The 26,046-nt window shown below is 38.6% G+C and overlaps 1 protein-coding gene across 3 annotated transcripts; it reads right to left on the bottom strand.

Annotated features, from left to right (window-relative positions):
- Positions 1 to 409: 409 nt before the first annotated feature.
- Nek3 (NIMA-related kinase 3) lies at positions 410 to 25,896 on the bottom strand. Of its 3 annotated transcripts, none has more exons than XM_013034823.1 (16): positions 25,827 to 25,896; positions 24,402 to 24,574; positions 22,744 to 22,837; positions 22,558 to 22,655; positions 22,038 to 22,121; positions 19,683 to 19,750; positions 19,507 to 19,593; positions 18,395 to 18,449; positions 11,604 to 11,804; positions 10,231 to 10,297; positions 7,920 to 7,969; positions 5,316 to 5,418; positions 4,663 to 4,812; positions 3,694 to 3,828; positions 1,388 to 1,511; positions 410 to 825 (listed from the first exon to the last, which is right to left on the bottom strand). In XM_013034823.1, the coding sequence occupies exons 2-16, from the start codon at positions 24,564 to 24,566 to the stop codon at positions 741 to 743; spliced, it is 1,566 nt and encodes a 521-aa protein (XP_012890277.1). In that variant the 5' UTR covers positions 24,567 to 24,574; positions 25,827 to 25,896; the 3' UTR covers positions 410 to 740. The 3 variants fall into 3 exon arrangements, with proteins under 3 accessions (XP_012890277.1, XP_012890276.1, XP_012890278.1); XM_013034822.1 differs by lacking the exon at positions 25,827 to 25,896 and adding an exon at positions 25,668 to 25,755; XM_013034824.1 differs by lacking the exon at positions 25,827 to 25,896 and adding an exon at positions 25,668 to 25,755 and having other exon boundaries at positions 7,920 to 7,966.
- Between the last annotated feature and the right edge of the window lie 150 nt (positions 25,897 to 26,046).

Raw genomic sequence — 26,046 nt, 5'->3', positions numbered from 1 at the left:
AAATTGTTTTAAAAAAGATATGCATATTTTAGATTCCAACAGTTCCTTGTATTTTTCCAACTGAAGTTCCTCCCTACTGTTGAGCACTGTTCCCCATGCTGGGTCAGGGAAAATCTGTTTCTTCAGTAAAATACTTTCACTTCATGAATGTGTTACAGTATTAAATGAGATAATTCATGACAGGACCCAGCATGTGTGGGAATGGCGATTCATACACATTGGGACCCCCTTCCACATTCAGTCCACAAGGCTTCTGATAAGTGTTGTGCCTACTTTTGGCTATAGTCCTTTCTCATACACAAGACTGACAAGATCTAGACCTCTCCCTTTCCAAGTCTGATCCTTTCTCGTCAGCTAGTAGCTGGTGTAGATCATAGAAAGGATCTTCAGTCTACTGAGTTTTATTTTTTTTAATTACACACATTATTATCTTATCATTAAATATATTTAGATCATCAGACCTTTAAGAAATGTGAAAAAGGTTACATTGTAATAATTACAAATCATTGCAAGGGTGAATAAACAACATACAGCCTTCTGTAACTGTTTACAGTCAGCATCCCTATGAGGTAGCTATTATTATTGGTAGTTGAAAAAGATTAAGGCTCAAAGAAGCTAAGTCTTTCCTATAATCACATAAGTAGTTAGTGGTAAAGATCCCAGTTAGCTAAACTAGTTAGTGGTAAACATTCAATCTATGTTCTTCATCTCCCCCATGTGATTGGCACATTCCCTTGACATTATCCATCACACAGGTCCTGCCAGCCAGCTCGCTTCTTCAGTTCAGATACCCAGTCAGAGTTGTCATCCTCCTCCTCAAAATCTCTGTGAAAAAAGCAGTTGGGTTGGTAAGCCTCTATGTCACAAGCACAGTGAACATTTGTTGATGGATTTGAAATAGAACACTTCCATAACAATAAAGTTTTATTGAATAGACAAAAAATTGTTAGTCCTTTAAAAAATCACTTATTTCACTGATTCTAATATTTTTTAATGTAAAATCTAATATATGGTGGTACATGGCTGTTAGCCCAAGGCAGAGGCAGAAGGATAGTGAGTTCAGTTACAAATACATATAAACAAACAAACAAACATAAAAACAAGTCCAAGTTGAAATATTCATGCAGGGCTTAGCCAGGAATTCTATAATAAAATTGTAACGTATTTCTCATGGCCTAAGATGAAAACATATACTCATTCATGATAAAAAAAAATCATAGGACAAGGTTCTATTAAATCTGGAATCAATATGGTATAATATGGTATGAACACCCATACACATACAGAGACACAGGCAGGCAGGCAGGCAGGCAGACAGACAGACAGACACACACACACACACACACACACACACACACACAAGTTTTCTAAAAAGATCGCAACATACGTGTCCTCCTCATCTAGCCTAGGTTCAAGTCTCTCTGGATCCAAAATGACAGAATCATGATCTCCATCAACACTGTCTGATATTTCTTCTTCAGACAGAGGGCCTTTCAAGAATTCTTCTGAACCTTCAGGGAACAGAAACAGAAAGTATGCCAATTGCTTATTTGTGAGATGGGGTGTTTCTATGTTGTTCAGTCTGGTCTTAAATTCCTGGATAGGTCCCACCTTGCTCTCTTAAGTGCTACAGCTACTACCAGAGTCATAGCACCTAGCTAAATTGAGCCAATTCAAGCATGAAAAAGGGCAGGGAAAAAATCCACAAAGAATTAACACAAAAAATCTTCAAATATAAAAACCTATATTACATCCTGGGCAAGACCCTGTTTCAAAGGTAAAGCTATTTTAAAAGGTGTTGGGCTGTAGCTGAGTGACAGAGTGCTTTCCTATCATGAGTTGGGCTCTGGATTTAGTCTCCAGTACCACACATACCCACCCACACATGTACACACGCACAAGGTCACACATACACACATACACCACCACCAGCACTACCAATAGCAATACCAACACCAACACCACCATCAACAAAAAGAAAATAAAAACCCTACCATATACAAAAACATTAAAACCTACTTGTGGAGATTGGATTGCAGTTAATTTTTCCCCTTTGAGTTTTCCCCTCCCTAGCTATCACAACAAACAAAAGAAAAGAAGGAAAATTAAAAGGTAGGCTACATGTATGCTTGCTTGATTGTATTCATTCATTCATTTTACAGTGTTGGGCATCAAATCTAGGGCCTCTACCTCTGAGATACACCCCATCTCATGTACAATTTTTTAAAAATTTTCCAGACAGTGATTACATTTAGACTTTTTGTATATAAGACAAACACCTAACAAAAAACACAAACTAAAACTTTATAAAAATTATTTCAAGAGGAGTGATACATCTTCTAAACAGTGAATTTCTTTTCTTTTTTTTTTTTTGGTCGATCATGGGGCTTGAACTCTGGGCTCAGGCGCTGTCCCTGCGCTCTTCAGCTCAAGGTGAGCCACAGCACCACTTCCAGTTTTCGAGTGGTTTATTGGAAATAAGAGTCTCACGGACTTTCCTGCCCAGGTTGGTTTTGAACTGCAATCCTCAGATCTCAGCCTCGTGAGTAGCTAGGATTACAGGCGTGAGCCACCGGCACCCGGCCCAGTGAATTTCTTAATATGACAAAGACATCAGACTTCACCTTTGGACAAGAAACAAAATCCAAGACCTCTAATTGCTAAATCAAGACTTGTAGCCAAATATCTCACAAAATGCTACCATGTCATTCTCCCAGAAAATGAATTCCTTATTCAGGGCAGAAAATGTGTTTTACTCTTTTTTCTTGCAGTGCTGAAGCCAGAGCTTTGTGTATGCTGAGCAAAAGAATTCTTTGGTTTGTGTGTGTGTGTGTGTGTGTGTGTGTGTGTGAGAATTGGGTGGGGGGTGAGGGGGGTGGATGGGAAGGGATGGGAAGGGGAAACAAAGGAGGAGGCTACAATGCTTGATAAGAAATGTACGCATTATCTGGCCCATGTAATTGTAACCCCTCTGTACAGTATTTTCACAATAAAAAAATAAATAAAAATAAAAAAAAGAATTCTGTGGTTGAGCTACATTTCAAGTGGTGCCCCCTCAAAAAAAATATTAACCTATGTTAGGCACTCAATAAACATTGGCCAAATAAACACATACAAGTAAAATTGTTGCAACAAATTAAAATAAGCTCTCTAATGAGCAAGTAAGTAAAGCAGTTCTATGGGATTTTTTTTTTTTTTTGGTCCGGTCGTGAGGCCTGAACTCTGGGCCTGGGCGCTGTCCCTCAGCTCTTCAGCTCAAGGCGAGCACTCTACCACTTGAGCCACAGAGCCACTTCCGGCTTTTTTCTGTTTGCTTATGTGGTGCTGAGGAATCGAATCCAGGGCCTTGAGCATGCAAGGCAAGCGCTCTACCACTGAGCCACCTTCCCAGCCCCTATGGGATTTTTTTTATAACAACTTAAGATTAGCTAGAAAAGTTTCAAGAACACTTAACATAATTTTAAATTCATGGGTGTCCAAGAAGGTAAAGTAGGGAGTTATTTTATAGGTACAGCCTTAAATTTGCAAGGTGGAAAGGATTTTGGAGACCAGTTAGAACTCACTAAAAATGTGCTTAATCTTACTGAATTATACACTTAAAAAATAGAAAGAGGATTAATTTTATGTTATGTATATTGTACCATACTTAAAAACCAATCAGGCACTTCTATGATGATATAATAGAAAAATTACCTGGTCTATATATCGTGTACGTTTGGAACGCCAGGCTGAGATCAGCACCTTTAAGGATGTTCAACACAGTGTCAGGGGTCTCTCTGAGCCACTGCTTACGGCTATTATTTTCACTGTACTTTATTACAGAACCACCTGGTTGTGAAAAGGTAAAAATCAGTGCCAAATAAAAGATGATTTCCAGCACCTACCTTCCAGATCATTTTTAAAAGTTTATTATATCTGTCTACCTATCTGTCTGTCTGACTTTGTATAGCCCAGGCTGTCTGGAACCCTATAATCTTACTGCCTCAGCTTCCTCAGTGCTGGGACTACAGGAGTATACCACCACACCAGCTTTATACTTGACTCTCACTAAAATCTATTTCACTGGCCAACATGAGTGTGCTTTGATGTAACACCAAATGTCCTTCAGAGTGATTACAAAACAAAAACAAAACATGCCAGGCTCAGGTTTGTAATCCTAGATACTCAGGATGCTGAGATCTGAGGATCAAGTTTCGAAGCAATCTGAGGCAGAAAAGTCTGTGAGACTCTTTCTCTCCAATTAACCTATGGCTCAAAGTGGTAAAGTGCTAGCCTTCAGGGAAAAAGCTCAGGGACAGTTCAAGCCCCAGGGATGACAACAAAAAGGCCTAGCATAGTGAGTAACTATTAGGATATGTTCCATAATAAAATGATAGTAAGGGTTACACACCCTTAAACCAAAGATATTTTAAAATTAAATTTGCACTGAACAGGTACTGCCTCTTTTCCTATCATCATTTTCTAAACTAAATAATTCATTAATTAATATAGCATTTACACTGTTTTAGGTATTATCAGTAATATTAGGATTATTTAAAGAGGATGTGGATGGGTTGTATGAAAATACCATGTATGCCATTCTATTTCAAGAATTTGAGCATCTGTGAATTTTAGTATCTGCAGCCAATACCTCAAGATAACAAGTGCCATAACTATACTAACCTCTGCTTTCCTCTGCTGGTAAACTGGAGGTAAGGATAGATGCATTTTCTAAAGCTGCAAGAGCTGCATTCGGCTCATTTCTCTCCCAATGTCTCCTGTGAAGGCTTGGTGAACTAGCTTTCTTCAGATGGTCTGGCTGATTGCCTGATTCTACAATACGATAATGTAGTGCCACACATATGATTATTCATCTCAACAGTATAGGAAGCCTTTCTTTTCTCTTTCAAACTCAGATCTAGCAACAAATGATAGATCAACCCTGGATGAATCATAGACAAAATTTTAAAAAAATAGTATGCATATAGTTACATATTACTTTATGAACAACACACATAATATACAAATATACACACAGTTTACTATACAGTTTATGGTCAGTAACAAGCAAATACCACTTTTCCTAATGCCTCTCACTGATAAATACTATTGTTTTGGAGGTGCTAGGGACTAACTCTGAAATCTGAACATTTGTTCTATGTGCTCTACCACTGGGCTACACTTCTCAGCTGTAACTTCCCCAGTGGGCAAATCAAAGATCAAATATTCCTCTAACATTTCATAAATTACTGTATAGGCAAATACACATCTACCTGTGTACTTACTAATGATACCTCCCAAGACCCAACTCTCCCCATAAGTAAGGAATAGCTTACCTTCTTTCCCTCTGGTTAGTCTCCTCAAAGTACTTTTAACTGAATTTGTATGAGTACTTTCTAAATCAGTATGGCTACTCTTCCTACTTTGTTCTTCCTCTTGCTTAAAAAAAGGATTTAAAATATTGATTAAAAATGCAGCACAGGAAACAAATATTTAGCTATTTTGATTTTAAACAAAAGCTAATGAGTTAGCATGCATAGTCACAGAACCTCAAATATGTGTATGTGAATAGCAATATACATTATATACACACATATTAGCAACTATTTATCCACATATATGTATATATGGTACACATATATTAATAAGCATTAAGGCCAATTGTTAAAATGTAAAGAAGATATATAAAAATGACTGATATTTAATAGGTTGGGTTTTGTTTTGTTTTTTGGTTGTGGAGTTTGAACTGTGGACCTGGGTGCTGTCCCTTAGGTCTTCAGCTCAAGGCTTAGCATTCTACCATTTGAGCTATATAGCGCCACTTCTGGTTTTCTGAATGGCTTATTGGATATAAGCGTCTCATGGACTTTCCTGCCCAGGCTGGCTTTGAACCAATCCTCAGATCTCAGACTCTTGAGTAGCCAGGATTATAGGCATGAGCCACCAACACCCAGATTAATAGGTTTTTATTGAAAAAAAAATAAAACATTGAAAAGAGTCAAGATGGTTGCTGTATTGAGCTTATACCAAAATGACTTATACCAAAAGTGGCTTTTAGTGGAAAACAATATTCTAAAGGTATGGCACTTTGATAATAGGTGCTAATGGCTCATGCCTGTAATCCTAGCTACTCAGGAGGCTGAGCTCTAAGGATCATGGTTCAAAGCCAGGCTGACCAGGTAAGTTCATGAGATTCTTAAATCCAATTAACCACCAAAAAGCTAGAAATAGAGCTAAGGCTCCAGCCTTGAAAAAAATGGTTCCAGGGACAGCACCTAGGCCCTAAGTACAAACCTAGGACCAGCATACACACATACACGCGCACACATGAACACACACAGAACATGAACATTAACAAGGAAATATTGGGGAGAGGCAGCAAGTGGGAGGTGGGAGGGAAAAAGGAGAAGAGGCAGAATCAAAGTACATTGTATGTACATACACAAAAAAATAAATATAGAGATCAAACATTCATCTAGAAAATGGATTAATTTCTGTATATGCTACAACATGGATGCACTTTTAAAACCTTATATAATGAAGTAATCCAGACATAAAAGAATTCCATGTATATGAAATAACTACAGTACACAAATTCAGGGAGACAGAGTGGACTAAAGGCTACCAAAGGTGGGGTTAGATTTAGAGTTAGGTAAGTGAGGAATTGTGTAAGATAGGGTGTTTGGGGGTGATTAAAAAAAAGTTCTGGAAAGCCAAGCACCATCGATCGTATTTGTAATCCTAACTACTTGGAAGGCTGAGATTGGAAGGCCAGCAGAAAGTTCATGAGAACGCTATCTCAAGCAATAACTGAGGATAGTAGCACAGTCTTGTTATCGAAGGAAGAGGAAGAGGAAGATTTCAGCCCTCCAGCAAACAGCAACCCCCATCTAAAAAATATGGAAAGCCTAAAGGGCTGGGGGCATGGCTCAAGTAATAGACTACCTGCTAGGCAAGTACAAATCTCTGAACCCAAATCCTAGTACTACCAAACAAAACAAATAAAACACAAAGTTTGGAATACAGAGTAATAATGGCTGGCCACTATTATAAATGCCAATCAACATTAGTACACATCAACTAAAGTGGTATATTTTACCACAATAAAGAAAAAAGCCAAGCCAGTTGCTGGTGGCTCACACCTGTAATACTAACTACTTGGGAGGCTGAGATCTGAGGATCGTGGTTCAAAGTCAGCCCAGGTAGGAAAGTCCATGAGACTCTTATCTTCAATTAACCACCAGAAAAACAGAAGTTGGTACCGTGGCTCAAAGTGATAGAATGGTAGCCTTAAGCAAAAAAGCTAAAGGACAGCACCCAGACCCTGAGTTCAAGCCCCACAACCGACAAAAGAAAAACCAGACTAAACAAGGTTTTCATGACCAAAGGCAGGACAAAGTGCCTTTATCTTTTTAAAGTATGTTTTATTGTTGTTATAAAGGAGATGTACAGAGAGGTTACAGTTATAGAAGTCAGGTAAAGCATGCATTTTTTTTGGGGGGGGGTCCGGTCGTGGGGCCTGAACTCTGGGCCTGGCGCTGTCCCTCAGCTCTTCGCTCAAGGCTAGCGCTCTACCACTTGAGCCACAGTGCCACTTCCGGCTTTTTTCTTTTTGCTTATGTGGTGCTGAGGAATTGAACCCAGGGCCTCATGCGTGCAAGGCAAGTGCTCTAACCATTGAGCCACCTTCCCAGCCCCTGCATTTCTTTTTTGGACATTGTCACTACTTCCCTCATTTCCTTTACAAACAACATAAATGATGATCTAAAGGGATTCAGCAGACAGAACAGTACAACAGCAACCTACTACTTCACCTGTAAAAGGATGATGAATTTGACTGAAGAGACCAGGTCAGAGGCTTTCAAACATCTCACAGGACCTAAAGAAACCTGACCCCCTAAAGAAGCATGTTTTATAAATTTAATTTCTAAGCAACTTACCATCTTGCTTGCTTCATTTCCCAAAGCCATCCTGAGTCTACTGGAGTCTGCTTAAAACCAAAGAGAAAGAACAAAGAGAAAGTGGGAGGCCCACTTCATTAACTTTCAGCTGCGATCTGAAGAAAGTTTGAGAAACAAAAGAGGTTTAAAGTCAAATGCACAAGTGTTAGCCTGGCTAATGTGTAACAGTTTGAACAGGAATGTTGAAAAAAAGCTGTTTCTGCTACATCAGTCCGTTTCAGTTTATTCTATTATCTTTAGATAGTGTATAAAGGGGTTTCATGTCAGTTAATAAGTATACTGTGCTGCATTCTTCCTAATGCTAAATTCTGAGACACTGCTGCTTACTTATGCCAACCTATTTAGCACTACACAGTAATAGACTATGTGTACTTGAAATTCTCTATTCTTTTTAGCACAAACTATTTAGTGGCATCTGGAGTCCTCACAGCTGTCATAGCAGGTGGGACAAATATCTCTCTCAAGAAGGGATGCCTGACTGCTTATCACACACAGAGAAGCAGCAGGAGTGGCAGAAGAACTCTGACAACTGGTCCCTTTGGGAGGAATGGCTCCTGCTTCATTTTTCTTTGGCAGAGCTCTTCATCATGCCTCTAATTCACCCAGCATTTAAAAACTTACTATCGCTGTTCATCTATGATGACAGGCACTGAGATCATAAGAGTGAGCATGTTACCTGTCCTCATGTTTGCTGTCCTGTCTACGGACCACACAGGGTGCCAATATGGTGGCATTTCACCAACTTTTTTATTGCTCTGAGATAGTGAGACTGTACTCTCACCAACTGCTTTCAACTTTTCTTCATCTTGTCTTGGCTAGTGTTTCCTACTATCCAAGATGAGAACAAAAGCTATAAAATAATACTCAAAATAAAACCAACACAAGTCCCATGACCGACAAAAAAAAGTAAAAAATAAAACCAACATCAACACAACATGTTAAAATAAGGTATCTGGCTACTTCTTAAATAATGGAGAAAAAAGTTGGATTCTAAGACTGAAGGGTTTATTTGGCCTTTTGTCCTTATTCCTGAAGTAGCCTTGGAATAGCTTCAAAGCAAGAAAGGTAGAAGAATGTAATCCTGAGACACTATAGGCCTCAGAAAACAAATTCTCTTTTTCTCTGATCTTCTTTATCTTTCTTTCCACAGCTCCTTGTTTGTCTCAGGGTTAGCCACAGAAACTGTGATTTCTCTTCCCCAAAGTGGTCACCAAAACTAAAAAATATACTTTACATCTTCTCCCACTTTTCTGGCTTGGGTCTCCATACCCTCATCTCCCTCTCTCTCTTATGTGATTATGTAATATAGAGCAGAAGACTTTGTGTGAGGGAGGCTTCCTTTACAACCAGGAAGATGTAATATATATAGAGAGAGGCCCAGCAGGATTTGGACAGCATTGACTGGGTTCCCCAATTCAGTCTATTAGTATCAGATCAGATCAGAGCTGTTATTAATAAAAATAATTATTATTCTTATTATTAGTATGAATAATTATTAGTAAGAATGCTTGACAATGATTTTGTCATGCTTATGCAACAAGGGTTCAACAAAAGCTCAAAAGGATCAGGGAGAACTTCTAGATCCCTGGCTATGTGGAGACTCATAGGCAGGTGATCAAGAACTCATCCAAGAGGGTGGTATACCCCTGCTCCACAGGGACAGAAGCTCTGGGGGTCCAAATCTTTCTGGACCCCACTCTATGGGTCTATTCATCTGATTGAAAAATTCTTTAAAATATCCTTTACACTGAAGTGGTAAAGCTAAGTTTTTCTATAAGGTTTCTGTAAGCCACTCTATTAATTCCAAAAGAAGGAATCATGGTAACCCCTGTTTGTAGTTGGTCAGAAATTCTGGAGGTCAGACTTGCAACTGTGGTCTAATGTGAGGCAATTTGTATGAGCCTCCTTTGGGAAATTTAGTTTATCCAAGGGTCCTTGAGAAACTTGGGGACATATTTTTCCATAAAATTAGTGTTGTATTTTTATAGATTCCTACCTCAGTCTACAGAAAGTCTCCTACCTAAATCATAACAGCTGTACTAAATATGGTGCTAATATTAGGAGATCTGGATCAGAGTATCATTGCCATGTATAATAAAGCACTAATATGACAAATTCTTTCCATCACTAACCTATCCAAACTAGATTCTAACGTACAGATAATTATGTCTAAAATAAAACAAAAGGAATTTTGGTTTGAAGAATATGTCTGATAATCACTTCTAATAACCTGAAAAATCACTTTTGTCTTTTCTTTGTTTACTATTTTTAACAGAACTTAAATGCTTACTCTTTTTCCTTTGTGTATGATGCTCACATATTTCATCTCGTATCTGTTCTCCATATTCTGTAATGATCTGAAATTTAAGGTGGAGAGCTTCAAGACACTTTTCTTTAGACTTTGCCTTCATGTCATTTCACTACCCACATTCTTCTGATTTTATGTTATTCTGCTTACCTTATTTAAAGATGAAACATTAAAAATACCTCTTAAAAAAACATATAAAGGAGTTGGGTAAATCACAGCTATTTGGGAAGCCAGAAGCAAGATTCTGAATTTGAGTCCAATTTAGTAGAAACATGTTCTCAAAACAACAAAACTAGGCACTTGGCTCATGTCTGTAATCCTACCTACTCAAGAGGCTGAGATGTGAGGATCACAGTTCCAAGTCAGCCCAAGCAGTAAAGTCCATGAGTCTCTTATCTCCAATTAGCCAACAGGAAATAAATTAGCCAATTAGGAAATAAAGTTGTGGCTCAAGTGGCCCTAGCTTTGAACAAAAAAGTTCAGGAACAGTGCCCAGGCCCTCAGTTCAAACCAGAAAACAGAAACAACCAGAGTACCAGCTTTGAGCAAAAATGCTAAGCAAAAGCACAAGGTCCTGAGTCATGCCTCACTACCAGCACACACACACCCCTTTCACTTCTGCACATACACAAAAATCCAGCCATGTAGTAGTAACTCCCACCTATAATCCTAGTTACTTAGGATACTGAGACCCAAAGGATTGAAGTTTGATGACATCCTGGGCAGAAAAGTTCTTGAGACTCCATCTTCAAAATAATAGAGTGCAAGCTGAGCAAACGGCACAAGTACAAGGCCCTGAGTTCAAACTCCAGCACCCATGAAACAAAACAACAAAACCAAGCAAACAGCAAAAACTATAGAGAAAGGAGAGAAGTGTAGTGTACTTAGCATGCTTAAAGTCCTGAGTTTGATTCCCAGCACCAAATTAAAAAGAAAAAAGGACACTACATAAATGAAAGTGCATATAGGCAGAAAGACACAAACTGCTGACTATTCTTGGAGAATGGCACTGTGGGAGGAAGAAGAGAGAAGTATTTGAATTCACTCCTGAATAATTAATTTTTTTTTCCTATGGCACCAGTCCTGAGGCTTGAACTCAGTCCTGGGCATTGCCCCTAAGTTTTTTAAGTCAAGGCTAGCACTCTACCACTTGAGCCATACCTCCATCTCCAGATATTTTGGAGATTAATTGGAGATAAGAGTGTCATGGACCTTCTGGCCTAGGCTGGCTTCAACCCATGATCATCAGATCTCAGCCTCCTGAGTAGCTAGGTTTATCAAAGTGAGCCACTGGCACCCAGCTTCATTAGAATTTTGATAATGAGCACCATATTCCTGGAAAGTTGGCATCGTACCTCAGCAGGTAAGCACATCTGGACCAATGGAGCTAAGCTGCGTCTGGAGAGCAGTGTGGTAGCTGAAGGGCGCTGGGAGGGGTTCCGCTTAAACATCTGCTTGATGAGATACTGCAGTTCATAGGAATAGTGAGATGGCAATGGATGGATGGAACCTTGGCATATTTTGAGGATAAGAGTCTTCCAACTATTTGCCTGAAACTGAAAAGTTTAAAAGAAAGAAATACTAGTGTATGTCTGAGACAAGCAGAAACAGTCAGATAAGTTGATGTTAGGCGAAATGAACCCCAAGATAAGTATTCAAATGTTTTTTTTTTCTTTCTTGCAATTGTTTCGAACATATTTATAAGATGATTTCTTTGTTGTTTTTTATGTCCCTTTCCCACGGTATAACCCGTGCTTTCACTGTATTTGATGGTGGTATAATTTGTGGAGGGGAAGGGAAAAAACAAATTGTTTAAATAGGGATATAGGTGGACCCATTGCAACAATGAGATGTACAAGACGTTATGTCGAAAAATGAACTTTACAACTTTGGTGGCGGGGGAGGAGAGGGGAGGAGCTGGGAAGGGATAGTAAGGGGAAACAAAGGAGGAGGCAACAACGCTTGATAAGAAATGCACTCATTATCTTGCCCATGTAATTGTAACCCCTCTGTACGGTATTTTCACAATTAAAAAAAAAAGAATTTTAAAAGGTAACACAGAAAAAAAACTGGAAATCAGACCAGCTGGATTTTATATTCATATAACTTATTTGAATTTTATAAATGGACTTGTTAACTGGTCACTTTTCTTTTTAGAAGTGTTGATTCAACAAAAACGTAATAGGGATCAGCTTCATGACAATTGTCCTATATAATAAACTACTTCCAAAGAGCAGGAGGAGTTTTTGTTTGGTTTTAATTTGAATTTTATTATTGCTAATAAGGGGGGGGTCATTTTTAGTATGACTAAGTGTCATCTGTGCCTTTTTTAAATAAATTTTTTATTGTGACAATACTATACAGAGGAGGGGTTCCAGTTACATGAGCAAGGTAATGAGTCCATTTCTTATCTAGCATTGTTGTCTCCTCCTTTGTTTCCCCTAGCATCCCTTCCCTCCCATTTCCACAAGTACACTCCCTTCCTCTCCCCTTCACCTCCTGGACCCTCCTCTCCCCCCGCCCCCCCGCCTAAATTGTAAAGTTCGTTGTTTGACAGAGCGTCTTGTACATCTTATTGTTGCAATGGGTCAACCTGTATCCCTATTTAAACAATTTGTTTTTACCCTTCTCTTCCACAAATTATACCAACATCAAATACAGTGAAAACAGGGGTTATACCATGTGAGAGGGACATACAAAGCAACAAAAAAAAAAAAATCAAGTGCTATCTTATAAATACGTTAGAAGCAATAGCAAGAAAGAAAAAAAAAAACACTTGTGTCCTTATCTTGGGGTTCATTTTGCTTAACATCATCTTATCTGACCTTTTCTGCTTGACTCAGACAACTACTAGTTATTGCAAATAAGGGAAACCATGGGGCCTATGTTTCTTTTTGTGTGTATGGGGGGGGGGATCCGGTCGTGGAGCCTGAACTCTGGACCTGGGCGCTGTCCTTCAGTCTTCAGTTCAAGGCTAGCGCTCTACCACTTGAGCCACAGTGTCACTTCCGGATTTTTTCTTTTTGCTTATGTGGTGCTGAGGAATTGAACCCAGGGCCTCAGGCATGCAAGGCAAGCACTCTACAACTGAGCCACCTTCCCAGCCCCCAGGAACTATGTTTCTTTGGGCCTGGCTTACTTCACTTAATATAATTTTTTCCAAGTTTTTCCATTTCCTAACAAATGAGGCAATGTCATTCTTTCTGATGGAGGCATAGAATTCCATTGTGTATATATACCACATTTTCTTGATCCATTCATCTGTTGGTTCCATATCTTAGCTATGGCAAATAATGCTGCAATAAACATAGTTGTGCTGGTAGCTTCAGCATGGTCTTGTTTATGATCATGCAGGTAAGTGTTCAAAAGTGGGATTGCTGGGTCATAGGAGAGCTCTATGTGGAGTCTTTTGAGGAACCTCCATACTGCTTTCTAAAGAGGTTGAACAAGTTTATACTCCCACTAACAATGGAGTAAGGTTCCCTTCTGTCCACATCCCCTCCAGCATCTGTTGTCATTAGAGTTCTTGATTTTAGCCATTCTAACTGGGGTGAGGTGGTATCTCAATGGTGTTTTGATTTGCATTTCTTTTATGGCTTAGGGAGGTTGAGCATTTCTTCATGTGTCTATTGGCCATCCTTCCTTCCTCTTCAGAGAAGTTTCTCTTTAAGTCTTTAGCCCACTTATTAATTGGGCAGTTGTTTCTTTGAGGATTTGTTGTTGGGGGATTTAATTTTTTGAGTTCTAAGTATATTTTAGATATGAGACCCTTGACGGTTGTATAGCTAGTGAAGATCTCCCATTCTGTGGGCTTTCTATTGATCTTGCTAGCTATGTCCTTTGCCATGCAGAAGCTCTGCAACTTCATGCAATTCTATTTGTCCAACCTTTCTTTGATTTGTTGTCTTTCTGGGTCTCTATTGAGAAAATGTCAGCCTGTGCCTAGGAGACCTAGGGCTTCTCTTATTCTGTCCTGTAATGTTTTCAGGGTGTGTGCTTTAACTCCAAGGTCTTTGATCCATGTGGAGTTGATTCTGGTGCAGGGTGATATATAAGGATCTAGCTTTAGTTTTCTACTTATGATTAACCAATTTTGCCAGCCTCATTTACTGAAGAGGCTGTCTTAGGAGGAGTTTTTAAAACTCTTTTTTGTTTAATTATTTCTTAGGGCTGGGGCTTGGCTCAAGTGGTAGAGTATCTTCCTACCAAAGCCAATATCCCCAATTTTTTTCTTAAAATATATAGAAAAAATACCTTTAAGGAAAAGTTTATTTCTCTATTTCATACATATTTCAGATGAAAAGCAAAACTAGCTGTTAAAAGGGAGTTTGAAAATGGGACAGCCACTCTGGAATATACATAAGTGCTCCTCAAACTATTCCATAAAATTAAAAGGGAAGAGCAGGGTGTGGTGGTACAGGACTGGAATCTTAGCAGCACTAGTGGGCTGAGGCAGGAGGATCATCAATTCAAGGCCAGTCTGGGCTTCATAGCAAGTCCTGTGTCATCACACACACACACACACACACACACACACACACACGAAAGGAAAAAGGAATATACCAATTTATTTGATGAACAGTAATGTAAAAAGCCTTGGTTAAAATACTTGTAAATCAAATCCAACAGCTCATGAAAAAGATCATAGATTACCTGTAATCATATCTGTTCAGGAGTCAGAAATAGGGGATATTGTAACTTTTACATTCAGACAAGTCAAGGCAAAAATTATCAGACCCCATCAATAATCTGGGTGTGATATCACACACCTGTCATATTAACCATAGGAAGGCATAAGTGAAAGATAGTAGTCTAGACTACCTGAGGAAAAAGCTTGAAAAATAGTTTGGAAAAATAACTAAACCAAAAAGGTCTGTATGAATACAAACCCAGTACTGTACCATAGATCATGAGCAAAGATGGTTCAACATTTACAGATCAAATAAATGTAAAGTGACAGACAGATAGAATCAAGGAGGAAAATTATATGATTATCTCAATAGATGTAGAAAAAGTCTTTGAGAAAATTCAACATCCTGTCATGATTAAAGCCTTGAGCAAAGTACAAATAGAAGGCTCCTACCTCAAAACTCTTAAAAGCTATTAACTACATATCGACAACCAACATCATATGAATGGGGAGAAAGCATTTTCTCTAAAATCAGAACTGAGACAAGAGTGTCCATTCTCCACTCATATTGAAACAGAACTTGAATCCTTAGCTATAGCAATAAAGACAAAGTATTCCTATTTGCTGATGATATGATCTTATACTTCAAAGATGAAGTCTCCACCAGGAAACTCATATACTTGATAAACATTTTCAGCAAAGTCAGAATACAACAATCCTACAAATGTCAGATTCTTTTCTTTTTCTTTGCAGGGCCTTGTGGTTGCTATTTAAATACTCTATCCCCATTCTTAACCAGTAGTTTTTCTATTTATCAGTAACAACCATGCTAACTAAGAAATAAATAATACCTTTAAAATAGCCAAAAAAGAAAGGAAGGAAAAGAAATAAGGAAAGGAAGAAAAGAAAGAAAGAGGAAGGAAGGAAAGAAGGAAGGACCTATGAATAAACCTAACCAATAAGATAAAAGACATCTATGATGAAAACTATAAACACTAGGAGAAAGCCGGGTGCCGGTGGCTCACACCTGTAATCCTAGCTACTCAGGAGATCTGAGGATTGCAGTTCAAAGCCAGCCTGGGCAGGAAAGTCCATGAGACTCTTAACGCCAATAAAAACTACTAGAAAACTGGAAGTGGCGCTGTGGCTCAAGCGGTAGAGAGCTCACCTGAGCTGAAGAGTGCAAGGACAGCGCCCAAGCCCACAGTTCAAGCCCCACGACCGACAAAAGCAAACACACAAACAAACAAAAATACTAGGAAATGGAAAGACTGCCTAAGTTCATGGATTGGCAGAATTAATATTATGAAAATGGCCATATTCATAAAAGCAATCTACTGAGTCAGTGCAATCCTTATCAAAAATCCCAATGATATTCTTCACCAAAATGAAAATACAATCCTAAAATTTATATAGAAGTATGAAAGATTCTAAGTAGCCAGAGTAATCCTGACCAAGTCAGGTATTAGTGCTGGACCTACTATAATACCTGACTTCAAATTATACTACAGAGCCATAGTAACAAAAAAAAGCATGGTACTGGTACAAAAACACAGAGACCAATGGAATAGAGTAGATAACCTAGAAACAAATGCACAAAGCTACTGACAGCTGATTCTCAACAGAGATGAAATAAACATATGCCAGAGAAAAGACATACCTTTCAACAAATGGTGCTAGGGAAACTGTATCTCTACATGTACAGGATTCAAACTAGATTCCTATCTCTCATCCTGTACAAAAATCAATTCAAAATGATCAAAGACATTATTTTAAGATCAGAAATTTGAAAGCCAATAGAAGAAAACACATCAAGTGCAAGAATAGGCAACAACTTTCTGAACAGCAAGAAGTAACAAATGGGATTGCATCAAATTAAAGTTTCTGCACAGCAAACAATAATTACTCAAGGGAAGAGACAGCCTATAGAATGGAAGAAAATCATTGTAAATTATTCATCCAACAGAGAATTAAGATCTAGACTATATAAGAGACTCAAAAATCAAATACCCCAAAATAAATCAAATAGTATCAACTAATAGACAAATGAATTGAACAGATAGTTCTCAAAAGAAGTACAAATAGCTAGGCACCAGAGGCTCATACCTGTAATCCTAGCTATGCAGGAGGCTGAAATCTGAGGATCAGGGTTCAAAGCCAGCCCAAGCAGGAAAGTCCATCAGATTCTTATCTCCAATTAGCCGCCAGAAAACTGGAAGTTAGTGCTGTAGCTCAAAATGGTAGAGCTTTAGCCTTGAGTGAAAAAGCTAAAGGATAGTATATAGGCCCTGAGTTCAAGTCCCATGATGGATAAGTGGCTAATAAGTATGTGAAAAAATGTTCAATATTTTTGGCTGTAAGGTAAATGCAAATCAAAACTACACTGACATTCCAGCTCACTCCAGTCAGAAGAACTAGAAGCAAGAAAACAACAAAGGTTGGCAGGACATGGGTGAGAAGGAACCCTTATACACTGTTGGCAGTAATGTAAATCAGTACAGCCACTATGGAAAATAGTGCGGAACTTCTCAAAAAACTAAAAATAGAAATACCAATGATCCAGCTATATCAATGCTGGGTATGTACCCAAAGAAATCAAAGTCAAGATACAATAGAGTTCATAGAGTACCAGTCCCAATAGCCAAGTTACAAAATAAGCCTAGGTGTCCACCAATGTGGACTAGATAAAGACATTATGATATACATACATAATACAGTATTATTCTACCATAAAGAAGAAAAAATTTTTCAGGAAAATACATAGAATTGGAGGTGATTAAGTGAAGTGAAATGAACTAGACTTAGAAAGACAAATATGATGTTTTCTCTCATATGTAAAACCCAAATTTAAAAAAAAGTGTTTCTTAAAGTAGAAGGGGGTCTAATTGGGAAGGGGAAAAGAATTAGTGAGAGGGAAGAGGGAGACTAAGAGGGTACTAGAGGGATAGATATGATCAAATTAATATATATGTACAAAATAAGGAAATCCATTATATTATACAATTAACATATGCTAATAAAAATCATCAACAGAGAAAATTTTATGTTACATGTATTTAACAACAAAAATATCGGGCTGGGAATGTCACTTAGTGGTAGAGTGCTTGCCTTGCATGCATGAAGCCCTGAGTTCAATTCCTCAGTATCAGATACACAGAAAAAGCCAGAAGTGGCTCTGTGGCTCAAGTGGTAAGCATTAGCCTCAAGCAAAAGAAGCTCAGGGACAGTGCTTAGGCCCAGAGTTCAAGCCCCAGGACTGGCAAAAAACAAAAACAAAAAACTAAACTAAACAAAAAATATCAAAAAGAAGAAAAGCTACACATAGAATGGAAGAAACTAAACAATAAACATTTCCTATTATTACACAATTGTATCAAGGCAGAGATAATAATAGCAAATGAAGTGTGTATAATGAATTTGTCCTAGAAGGAAAACTGCCTATTGGGATTGGCTTCTTTCTTAGGCTCAGCAAGATATAACCACACACAGCTATTTCTTTGTGTGCATCATACTTACTGGATGTTTAAGGGTACACAGTTCATACAGAATGCATCCTAAGGACCAGATGTCACTGGAGGAGTAAAGAAATAACATATCAAATGGGCTATGAGTTATAGGATAAGCATTTTCTAACAATGAAAAATATAAAGAGTATTCTATCTTTAATAAGTATCACAAGTAATTCTTAGGTATTAAGATAAAACATATAGTCATGTTCATGAGAAATCTCCCTGCTCTTCAAAATCTACCACTGCAAATCAAGATAGATTAATAACACTTCATATCATTTGGGAATTCAGTAGCAAGAAGGAATCTGTGTAGACTCAGATTATCATAGTTGAAAGGACTCTGAAGACACTGGGGCAGCTCCCATCAGACTGTCCCACACACAGCAACATCTGATGGACAGCTCTCTGTCTTAGTAGTCTGTTCCCTCTAGTGGATAATATACTTTCTTGTTCATTCATTCATTGATTTTGTACTGGTCCTGAGGCTTGAACTCAGGGCCTCGGTTTTGTGGTTTTGTCCCCTTTTCTGGCTCATTTGGTGGTTAATTGGAGATATTAGCTTCACTGACTTTCCTGCTAGCTTCCAACTGTGATCCTCAGATCTCAGCCTTGCAAGTAGTTAGGACTACAAGTGTGAGCCACAGGATTCTGGTTATACATTGCTTTATTATAAGCTACGTGGTGCCTATCAGGACTTTTCTCCACCTTCTATATTCCAAAACCAAGAAAACAAGCCAGTACGTTCTTCCACAAAAATAGCTTTTCAAAATCAGGGACATTCCATAGTAGGCTCCACATACTACTTCTTTGTGCTAACTCTACTAGATACCATCTCAGACTTCTTCCTCTCTGATACTCTCAGTTTAACTTTTCATCAACTACTTCCTTTAGCTTTTAAGTTTTTGAAATTGCAAACCTACAGAAAAGTTGAAAAGGTGTAGCTAACCTTACCTAAAATCTGTAACCATCATTTGCTGTGAACATGTGCTATCTCCCTTTTCTCTGTTTATCTGTGGATACCAGATATATGTCATTTGTATCTCCCACAATAACACTATTTTTTAAAATTTTTATATCCAAGTGGACTAATAAGACCAATCACCAAATAGACAACCTTACCTTTTATTATTATAAGGCAGGTTTTCCCAAATTTCTGGTGGCACATAATAAGGTGTTCCCACATATGTACAAGCAAATGCCATTGGACTAAAACCACAAAAAGGCACAAAATGATTACAGAATATTCCTGGACATGGGTGCTCTGCTAATATTGCTACAATAAAAGAGATATATACTTGGAGAGAAGACGGGCAGATCCAAAGTCTCCCAATTTCACTTTTCCATTTTGGGTGAGGAAGACATTCTGCATCAAAAAAGGAAAAAAAATGTTTTCATCATTCAAACAACAACTCCAAAGACACCCTCAAAGCCTGCTGCTGATGGTTAGAAATGCTGACAGCTACACATCTCTGTTGAGAATTCAGGATGACTACTGTTAAGTCTAACACACATGGTTCAGCTTTCATCAGTATAGCTGATCAACAGACAAGGAACCTGTACCAGGGTGACACCAAGTGGCAGATCCAGGTGCTGACCATTTCATTTTCTATAGGAGAACATAGCAACTTTGTCAGTGGGCATTAAAAGGTCCAGGGACAAGCTGGGCACCATCAGCTCACATCTGTAACCTTAGCTACTCAGGAAGTTAAGATCTGAAGATTGTGGTTTGAAGCCAGCTCAAGCAGACAAATTTGAGAGACTTGTCTCTAATTAGCCAGCAAAAAGCTCAAAATTAAAGGTGTGGCTCAAGTAATAGAATACTAACTTTGAGCAAGAAAGCCAAGTGAGAGTGTTGAGGCTCTGAGTTCAAGCCTCAGTACCAGTAGAAAAAGTATATTAAATAAATAATAAAAGATTCAGGAATGTACTAACATATACAACAAAGTATATTTCAATTATTTTTTTCACAGAAAGTATAAATATTAGGTCAAAGTAAGTTGCAAAGATCTACTGTACCATCCAGGGACTATAGTTAATATAAGGTATTATTTACAATGACAGAGTAATTTTACTTATTGATTTATGTATTTACTTGGATGGAACTTAGTGCCTTACACATGTTGAGTTGGCCTTTTTACCACTGACCAACACTCCCAGTTCAAGAGTAGACCTTAGGATTGGGAATGTGGCTTAGTAGTAGAATGCTTGCCTAGCATGCATGAAGCCCTGGGTTTGATTCCTCAGTACCACATAAACAGAAAAGGCCAGAAGTGGCACTGTGACTCAAGAGGTAGAGTGCTAGCCTTGAGCAAAAGAAGCTCAGGGACAGTGCTCAGACTCTGAGTTGAAGCCCCAGGACAGGGAGGAAGAAAGAAGAAAGAAGCAGAGGAGGAGGAAGAGGAGAAGAGGAGGAGGAAGAAGAGGAGAAGGAGGAAGAGGAGGAAGGGGAGGAGAAGGAAAAGGAAGAGGAGGAGGAGGAAGAGGAAGAGGAAGAGGAGGAGGAAGAAGAGGAGGAAGAGGAGAAGGGGAAAGAGAAGGGGAAGGGGAAGGGGAAAAGGAAGAGGAAGAAGGAGAAGGAGAAGAAGAAAAAGTGGACCTTAAATGTTCTAACCACAAAGTAGTACATAAAGTTATAAATACGTTAACTGACAGGATTTAATATTACACAGAATATATATTTATATATAGATCAAAACCTGCATTTGACACTATTATTTTTGTCAATTTTGTCTTAAAGCTAAGGGAATTTTAAACATTTTATCTTTAATTGTACAAAAGACGTGCCATATAACAAAATAGCTTATGAATATAATGCATCTTGATCAGTGTCACCCCCTTCAACATTCTCATCCCCTTTCTGCCCACCCCTCCCTTACTTTTTGTAATTTTGTGATCTATACAATGAATTCTTGACAACAATATCCCTCCCCTCCTCTCTCATTAGTGTACTTCTCTCCCCTTGGCCCATCTCCCCTTGCATGTACCAATTTCCTAGTGTTGATTTTATTGAGTTTTGACTTAGTCTTTCTAAAAGATTACAATATTTGAGTTCTCCAGAGTCTATTATACTTCAGTCAATTCATTTGTAACCACTTACATACCACCCAACATGTTTACTTACAGATTTATAGGTACATGCTATCTACTACAAACAAGGAAAACTATGTAACTTCTGTTTCTCTGGGTCTGATTTACTTCACTTAATATAATTTTTTCCAAGCCTTTCCAATACTGAAGGAAAATGTTTAATTAAAAAAAAACACTTAATTGTAGCCAGGCACTAGCAGCTGACACCTATAATCCCACTACTTGGGAGGATGAGATAGGAAGGAATGCAGTTTGAGACTGTCTCAGAAAGGAGATTCAGGAAGTGGCGCTGTAGCTCAAGTGGTAGAGCGCTCACCTTGAGCTGAATTGCTGAGGGACAACGCCCAGGCCCAGAGTTCAAGCCCCACGGCCGACAAAAAAAAAAAGAAAGGAGATTCAAGAGAACACAACATGATAGAAGTAATCATGGTGTATACCTGTAATCCCAGTTAACAGGCAGAAAACATAAATGGAAGAAACACAGTCTAGCATGACTTGGGGAAAAAAAAGACAATGGAATCATTTTGGATCCTTTTCTGGGCCCTAAAATGTATTTTACTCACTTTGGACTTGATATCCCTGTGCAGCACACGTTTCTTATGAATGTGATTTACTCCGAGGCACATTTGTGTAAACCAATTAAGTATCTGTAAGCAAACAATAGGCAATATCTGTAAAAATTGCAGTATCTGGTTTGCGTTCACCCAAAATTCTAAAGAACTAGCTATAGACCTTATTTAACCAGGTTTTAGCTGTGTATTCAGGACTCTTGAAAAAATACACAAAAAAACCCTGTAATTCCTATGTGGTTTTTTTTTTAGAAGTATATTGGAGGTGAGAGTCCTACAGACTTTTCTTCCTGGACTGGCTTTGAACTGCAGTCCTCATATCTCAGCCTTCTGAATAGCTAGGATTACAGGCATGAGGAACCAGCACCCAGCCAGTGACTCAATTATTTAATTTATAAGTGCATTTGAAAATATTTTTGTTGGTTAAATAAAGGAAAAATATAGTGGAATTTCACTGTTTATGAGGAAAGTTGCTTCTGAACTTTGAGAGAAACGTATTAAGTCAATATCTTACCATATCTTCAGGAAATAACTTTCCTTTTTGCTGTTTAATCTTCTGCATTAGATCTCCTCCCTCACAATATTCCATCACAATATACAGATGTCCTTCAGCTAAAACAAATACAAGACTCAGTTGGAGAGCCAGAGAAACTATAAATCAAATTAAGGAGTGGTCATATTTGGGAAGGTTCATATTTACCTTCAAACGATTCTTGAAAGGCCACAATATTGGGGTGTTTCATTTTGGCTAACAGAATAGCCTCCCTCCTAGAATTCTGTGATCCAGAGAAAGACTGGGAAAAAGTTCAAACAAGAGTAATTTAATATTGAATTTTAAAATCTACTCCATACTACTATTCAGTGTAGTTTGTACAAGTCAGCATTGTGTGCAGGTTTATAAAACTGTACTTTGACTTCAAAACAAAGTACAGGATTTTTCAACTATGCCTATGCCTCTTGCATGCTTAAGCTGATCATTTCATTGTTTTGTGCTGTTTTTCGATTTCTTGAACTTAGAGAATATAAACTATAGGCTAGGAAGGTGGCTCAGGGGTAGATTGCTTGCCTTGCATGCATGAGGCCCTGGGTTTGATTCCTCAGTACCACATGAACAGAAAAAGTCAGAAGTGCCTCTGTGGCTTAAGTGTAGAGTGCTAGCCTTGAGCTGAAGAGCTGAGGGACAGCGCCCAGGCTGATTTTAGCCCCCATGACCAACAAAAAAAAGAGAGAGAGAGAGAGAGAGAATATAAACTAGTCTTAATATTTGCATAAGCATCATTTGACTTGGAAAGCCAGATATGCCACTGAAAACAGTGTATCCTAAAAGAAAAGCCAGGGATTTTGTATGGTTAATGTCAGGATTACTTTAACAGCCACTGGCCCAGATAAAAAGAATATAACCAGAGGATAGACAAAAGCAATAATGAAAAGTAAGTAATTATCCTTAATTTATGAGAAATGGAATTTTGAGACTTAGCTTATAATCAAGAAACTGCCACAGGGTCTTGAGGTATAATATAGCTTAGTGGGAGAGTGCTTTCCTAGCATTTGTATAGTTCTGACTTAGAGCCACAGCAAAAGAAAGAAGGAAAGAAGAAAGGGAGGAAGGAAGGGAGAAAGAAAGGAATGGAGGGAAGAAAATGGAGAAAGGAAAATGAGGCAAGGAAGGCAGGCAGGCAGGCAGGAAGAAAGGAAGGGAGGAAGAGAAGGAGGGAAACTAACTTCAGCACAAAACCTCTGAGACCAGCAGTATCAACAAGTTAGAACATGTTAAAAATGCAAATTATAATGCCTACTCAAATTTATATCCAAAGGCAGTAGGAAAAATGCTTCACACTATGGAAACTTTATTATAGTTTTAAAAAATCTTGATTAAAAAAATCTATTAAACAATCTCCACAATATGGACTCACTCATCAAAAAACTACAATACATATCAATAATTAGGATGCAGGGAATTAAGACCTATAAACTAATCCACAGAATACATTTTCTCACAAGGTTTGTATTTTAATTTTTTGTTCTTCACTAGATATTTACATTCTTTCATTCATCAATAATATTGCACCTAAGTTGCTTGTGGTAAAGATTTCCTATACTGCTAGGCATATGAAACTAGAAATTATAACCAACTAACACACTGAGATAAAATAAACCGTATATATGGGCGATTTTTCACTTTCATTAATTATACCATCCTAAGAACTCTATAAACTATAAACTATATCAAGCCCTTATAAAGCTAATGAGTAAACTGGTGACAGACGTCACAGAAGGAAGAAAAGGAATGTTAACTCCCAAGACTATGCCTACAAATTGCAAGTTCACTGTCTGTGAAGTATGAACATTAGCAGTCACCTTAGGAAGCCTTATTTCTTTCATGGCAAACATCTGACTTCTGCTTTCCTGCCGAACCAAAAGAGCCCTTCCAAAGGAGCCCTCGCCGATCACTCTCAGGACTCTGTAGTCATCCATGCTGGGCACCTGTAGCTGGGCAGCTGGCTCCATTCCAAAAGTTCCCATCAGCTCTCCTAAAATCATTAAACACAGAAACACTTGTCAGCTTCCTGGTATTCATTTTATAAACACTTAAGTTGTTCTAAGGAGTTAAACCATGGGAATCCACCCCTGCTATATACCAGTTAATCAGTCTGTATATATATTCACATGACACTACACATTTACAAATGTTTATAATTTAGGTCTAACTTTTACATATGAGAGAAGCCATGTGCCCTTTGTCTCTAAGCCTGACTTACTTCACTTAACATATTTTTTCCAGGTTCATCCACTTCTCTGCAAACAACATAATATTCTTTCTGATGGCTGAGTAAAATTCCATTCTATATATATATATATGTCAGTTTATGACTATAATGTAACTTGATCAGTGCTGTCATGTTACCCCTTCCACCATCCTCTTCCATATCTTCTAACTCCACCTTCTCTACAAGTTACCTGGTACTATTTTCACCTTTGTACATTGAATATTAAGACTGCATTTGTACTCTCTTTCTCTATTTGTCTGCCCTCCCTCCTTTTTAACTATATATTATATACAGGTCAAATATATATGCATATGTCAAAATATATATCAAATATATACGTCAAATACATATATGTACATATAAATGTATATGTGTATATATGTAGGTGTATACATATATTATACATGATTACATTTGGTCCTTTCTGCCACATTTATTCCCACCCACCATCCCCCTTACTCAGTATTACAGCCAATAATATGTAGGCCTGAATAAAATTTGGCAAAGTAGGTTGCATATGCATATATATTTATATACACAATATATTACACAACTATATACATATATGGGCATGTGATATATGAATAATTTGTATGTAGTATATACAGGTATCTATTCTGTATATAACATATATTAAAATTATTATACCCACATACATACAGTATATATAAAGTGATTGGCAATTGTCCCCATCACAAATGAGGCAGATCTCGATAGGAGTGCACACGGTAATGCATCCACGAGAGTAGGCACTCTCAAGTTTCCCTAAACTCGAACTCCAGCTCCGCACAGCCGGTCCCGTTCTACCCGCACCCGCGCGCACCGGCACACACCCCCGCGCCCTATGGAGACCCACCCCTGCGGCAGGTTCACCGGTGGGAGCAAAGAGCGGGCGGGCCCAACAGAAAAGCGGAGTGGGCGCCCGGCCCAACGTCCTGAACCCCTGTCCCATTCGCCCCAAACCGGTGCGCGCCACCCCCAGTCCCAGGCTCCCGCCGGGCCGCCCTTTCCCCACCAGGTCCCCGAGGCGGGTAGTGGGGCCCAGGCCTCTCCTCACCCACCTCCAGGACGCTCGCGTCAGCTCCGCCACCCCAGGCCGGAGCGCTTCCGTGGGGCGGGCCCAGATGGGTCGTCTCTCTGGTTATCAGCTTAAGGAGGCCGCTAGGATGCAGCGGGAGGCGCTGTTTTCTAAGTGGCCGGGCTTATGAAGAGCACGTTTTAAAGAAGTTGTTCTT

Source organism: Dipodomys ordii, unplaced genomic scaffold (genome assembly GCF_000151885.1).
Source record: "Dipodomys ordii isolate 6190 unplaced genomic scaffold, Dord_2.0 Scaffold197, whole genome shotgun sequence".
NCBI classification, from domain to species: domain Eukaryota; kingdom Metazoa; phylum Chordata; class Mammalia; order Rodentia; family Heteromyidae; genus Dipodomys; species Dipodomys ordii.
The sequence above is the reverse complement of the archived record's forward strand: the minus strand, read 5'-3'. Positions and strand labels throughout refer to the sequence as shown.

Excerpts from the sequence above, each read along its gene's own strand:
- Nek3 (XM_013034823.1), bottom strand. The coding sequence starts at position 24,566 with ATGGGAACTTTTGGAATGGAGCCAGCTGCCCAGCTACAGGTGCCCAGC. Across the intron at positions 22,838-24,401 it reads AAGAAATAAGGCTTCCTAAG|TCTTTCTCTGGATCACAGAA; the intron begins GTGACTGCTAAT and ends ACTTTTTCCCAG. Across the intron at positions 18,450-19,506 it reads CTGCCTTATAATAATAAAAG|TGACATCTGGTCCTTAGGAT; the intron begins GTAAGGTTGTCT and ends TTACTCCTCCAG.